The sequence below is a fragment of the Rutidosis leptorrhynchoides genome, chromosome 3, assembly GCF_046630445.1.
Source record: "Rutidosis leptorrhynchoides isolate AG116_Rl617_1_P2 chromosome 3, CSIRO_AGI_Rlap_v1, whole genome shotgun sequence".
In the NCBI taxonomy this organism is placed as follows: Eukaryota; Viridiplantae; Streptophyta; class Magnoliopsida; order Asterales; family Asteraceae; genus Rutidosis; species Rutidosis leptorrhynchoides.
Genome location: NC_092335.1, coordinates 227,763,151 through 227,768,221, shown reverse-complemented (window position 1 = coordinate 227,768,221; position 5,071 = coordinate 227,763,151). Strand labels below are relative to the sequence as shown.

The following is a 5,071-nucleotide window of genomic DNA, read 5'->3' as shown; positions in this document are numbered from 1 at the left end:
TACAAAGCCTAATTACCCTGTCTTAATATTTTAGCCCAACATCACGATTACTTTGGTTTAAATAAGCATAATAATAACTTAGCTATGAGATATTAATTTAAAAAGGTGAACATAACTTAAAATGATTAATAATAGCATAGCGTTACACAGACAGAATTTCGACTTACACCCTTACAACATTCGCTAACATACCCTTATTATTATTAAAATTAAAATTAAAATTATAATATATATATATATATATATATATATATATATATATATATATATATATATATATATATATATATATATATATATATATATATATATATATATATATATATATACGTGAGAGTTGGAGAAAGAAAATGATGTGTTAAGTTGATCACCAAACTGCGAAATTTATAGGAGTGTGGCCTGATACTGTACACCATGCGATCGCATGGTTTTATAACTGTCAGGCCATGCGATTGCATGGCCTGCTTTTCCAGCTCACATGACTTTGTTTGCATCTTGCCGACGGTTTATAAATATATATATATATAATATATAAATAATTTTAAGAATAATTTAAATATTATATTATATTTATGTGCATAGTTGACTTGTAATTTTTAGTTCGTTGCATCGAGCGTTGAGAGTTGACTCTGGTCCCGGTTCCGGATTTTCGAACATCCTTGCGTACAATTTAATATCTTGTATTTTGCGTTTTGCGGCTTGTACTCTTGTAATTTTGAGACGTTTCTCATCAATAATTTGAACCACTTTGATTGTACTTTGTACTTTTGAGCTTTTTGGTCGTTTGCGTCTTCAATTCGTCGAATCTGTCTTTTGTATTTACCTTTTATTATTTAAACGAATATCACTTGTAAATAGAACAATTGCAACTAAAAGCTTGTCTTTCTTGAGGGATAATGCTATGAAATATATGTTCGTTTTTAGCATTATCAGTAAACGTAATTGTTGCTTATTAATAACAATTACTTAGTTTTATGGTTCCTTAATTATGCTTAGGTGTTTACTTGGGCTTACTAGCACCTTAATGGACTTAGCACCTTAATGGACTTCTATGGCCCAACTTACTCAACTTAGTGGACCACTTAATGGGTTAATTAGCCCAGGAAATTAATAATTAAGTCCATGAAGTAATGAGACAATTATCATGCATGCTTGTGTACTAATACTAGTATTATGTCTCAAACCACCCAACATGTACAACCACCACCATGTACCACCATCCAATAGCAAGTCATGCCCCCCCCCCCCCCCCCCCCGCTCCCTTGGCCGTCGGCCACCCCACACACATACCCCCTCACTTTATTTTTTTAAGGCTTATTACATTCTCATTCACTTCATTTCAAACACACACACTTATCCTCTCAATTTTCTCTCTACTTCCTCTCATCATTTCTTGAAGAAAACTTGAAGGTTTGAATCTTTTTCTCTTCCTTTTTTCTTCCCAAAACCGTAAATCACCATCATCATTATCTATTTTTAGATTTTGGTTTTTATAACTTCAATCCTCATGTGATCTTGCATTCTTTGATCTCTTTTATGATAAAGAAGCAAGAACAAGGATCAAAGCTTTGTAGCTTTTGATTCTACATGAACTTATTACAACTTTTAAGATCAAGTTACTTTATGATCTTCTTTATATTCAAGTATTGGAACTTTGAAGTTCATTTAATGAAGATTCAAGTTTATGACTTGATATCTTTTTACATAAAGGATCCTTACTTGAACTTGTTTACTTTTAACTTTAAATCTATTATTATTGTTATGGAATTTGATTTGTTTGAGTTACTTGGTCAAAGATTACTTGGTAACTTTGATCTCATAAATCTTGTAACCAAAGTCTAACTTTGAAGGTTCAAGAACAAGAAAGTTTAAGCTTACTAGTTTATAACTTTCACACATGTAAGATTCATCTAAGATATATAACTTATGGTCATCTAACTTGTTAAAACAAGAATTTATTTATTTATGCTCACTTTACTTTACAAAATCTAAGTTTCATAGCTTATGGTTGTGTAAAGTGGAAAGTCTAAGTGTTTTGACTTAGGGTTTCACCAAGAACATGGGATCTAAACTTTTTAGTCTAAGATCTTCAATGACTAGTTAAGATCTAAGCTCTCTAGCTTACGGTATTGCTTATTTAGTTTAATTCAAAGTTTATAGCTTAATAAGACTTGTAATTGTGTTGAAACTAAGAAAAGTGATGCAACTTTGGTTCATCACCTTGCTCAAACTCTCACATGAGTTGTGTTTTGATTCTTAGTCTTTATCATTGTGTGTTGATGGTAGAACCTTGGTCATAGTGATGCAAACACATCAACGAGTTGTACACTTGAAGCTATAAGCATCAAGGATGAGAACTGTGATGAGCATCAAGCCCCAAGAACCCTACCGGAGCATTGTTTACTGTTTTCTAGATCTGATAAATCACCTGGGCTACTGGAAAAGTTTATTTTAAATTATTTCAGTTCGAGTATATGATTTTCAATTTAGGCCTCGTCTTAATCCGATATACGGTTTAGGATTTATAGCCTTCCGAAAGTCACTACGCCCTTGTAACGTTGTGCTGAAATTTCTGACCTACTCGCACTTAAACTGTCGCCACGGTCAAACGAAGAGGAGTTAGGTTCTGTAAATTGGTCAGCGGTTAGAGGACTCATATACGGAGCCTTGGCCACTGGTCTCATGTCATTTCAATTTGTATAGAGGTCGTAGAAGCTGAACGAAGTCAGCCTTTGTTTCGATCTCTATTCTTGATTTAAATCTTACTTTACTTTTTACATATGATGTTGATGATGATGACACTTATGATTTAACTTACGTAGTTTTAAACCCTTTTGGGATAACTTACTGACTTAGTAACTTTTTACTTAGGTTTAGGACCTTTCGGACCGACTTACTTGCTTACTTACCTTATATCGACTTTTACCGCATTTTCACTGTGAGTTATAGCATCCCTTTTTACTTTAACTATTTTTGGGACTGAGAATACATGCACTTTTTATGTTTTACTTACTAGGCACGAGTACTTAAACTTATTATATATGTGTGGGTGATATAACGGCATAAACTTTCCCCTTAGCTCGGTAACGTTTAGTCATTGGTTTTTGAACCTGTGAACGCGAATCTTAGATATGGATCCATTGGGTTTGACATCCCCACTCAGGCTAGTCGCGCTAGCATTTAACGGGTGTTTAATACTTCGAGAACATACGCACTCTCCAAGTGTACTATTAGGTGGTGATTTTTACGTTAAGTTAGTTACCAAGTGCCCACAGTTAAGCATATACTTTTCATACTATTTTGAATACGAAATCTCGTGGCCTACATTACATTACTGTTACAATTAAACTATAGCTCACCAACATTCGTGTTGACTTTTTAAGCATGTTATTTCTCAGGTGCTTAGACGTTTGATGCTTCTGCTGTATTAGTCTCGCTAGACTTGCTGTGTAGACTCCCCCTGCTTTGATTAGAGATGTCTCTGCATGAAACTTTTACCTTGCATTCACAAACTATGTTACTTTTGAACAATGAATTTGTAATGACCCTTGGGTCTCGTACTTATGTTAATTGCTTTCTATTCATAGAAGCACGCTATATTTTGTAAAACGTTATCTTTCCATGAATACAATCTTGTTTTAAAACAGCATATAGTATTGTAACCGTGTGATGATCCTGTTGATGATGATCCGTACACGTTGATTTTGTACGGAGCGTCACATATGTTTATGTGTATGTGCAGCCCATTCTTTAAAAATGCAGGTACAGATGCCTGTATACTTTATCAGTAAGGCGCTTAGTGGAAGTGAGGTCAATTACACTATAATTGAAAAGCTGGTATACACGCTTGTGCACACAGCTCGTAGGTTGCGTCGGTATTCCAAGCCCATCCTATAGTGGTATTGACTGATCAACCAATAAGACAGGTACAAGTCGCGGAACGCACTACCTATGTATAAAGCAATCTTATAAGTCACTTTTAGCGTGCATGGATTAAATGCGATATATTGACAACGGTTGTATTGTCACAGGTGCTGTACAAACCTGAGGCTTTGGGGCGATTGGCTAAATGGGCCATAGAATTGGGGGAGCACGAAATAAACTTCTCTCCACGAACAGCGGTCAAAGGACAGATATTGGCAGATTACTTGGCTGAAACTACGGTTGAGATAGAAGCATGAAAGGAAAGTATCGCAACCGAACCACTGGAAAGTCAACCTTGGGAGTTGTATACTGATGGAGCTTACGGCCTGGAGGGCTCAGGCGCAGGGTTAGTTTTGACAAGTCCGGAGAGGGAAGAGCACACCTATGCGCTTCGATTCTCGTTCACAGCTACGAACAATGAATCAGAGTATGAAGGGCTGCTGTCAGGGATGCGTATAGCGCAGCAGTTAGGTATTAAGTGTTTAGATGCATACGTTGACTCGCAACTCGTGGCAAATCAAGTTAATGGGTTGTTTAAGGTGCATGACGCCTCTATGAAAAGCTACCTAGAACTTGTACAAAATATGATAGAAGAGTTCGACGCGTTCAGACTAACGCAGGTGCCTAGGGGTCAGAATAAGAAAGCAGATGCGCTTAGCAAGTTGGCTGCTCTAGCGTTCGATCACTTGCGCAAAAGTGTATTGGTGGAAGAACTGACGCAGAACTCTATTGATGAGAAGTCTACTGTCGCACCCGTCGAGGAGGAAAGCCCAAACTAGATGACACCTGTACTTAAATTTTTAGTAGAAGGAATGCTCCCTACAGATGAAAAGGAAGCAAGAAAGGTACGCATGAAATCACCTATGTACACTTTGGTGGATGGAGCTCTTTACAGAAAGTCGTTCCTTGGACCAAGCCTACTGTGTATTGGTCCAAATCAAGCGAAAGAAGTGCTCAGAGAAATTCATGAAGGGCATTGCGCTTTGCACTCCGGCTATCGGACTATAGCCGCAAAGGTTATGCGCATTGGGTATTACTGGCCCACCATTCACAAAGATGCAGTTGAGGTCGTGAGAGCATGTCAATTATGTCAACAACACGCGCCCATCAGCAGAGCACCGCGACATCCTATGATACCAATAACGGC

General features: G+C 36.9%; 1 protein-coding gene across 1 annotated transcript; it reads left to right on the top strand.

The window, feature by feature from the left end:
- The first annotated feature begins 3,756 nt into the window (after nucleotides 1–3,756).
- Nucleotides 3,757–4,703, top strand: LOC139900853 (uncharacterized). The gene is made up of 3 exons (XM_071883604.1): nucleotides 3,757–3,837; nucleotides 4,032–4,163; nucleotides 4,257–4,703. Exons 1-3 carry the CDS (start codon nucleotides 3,757–3,759, stop codon nucleotides 4,701–4,703), a joined length of 660 nt encoding a protein of 219 aa, XP_071739705.1.
- Nucleotides 4,704–5,071: the final 368 nt, after the last annotated feature.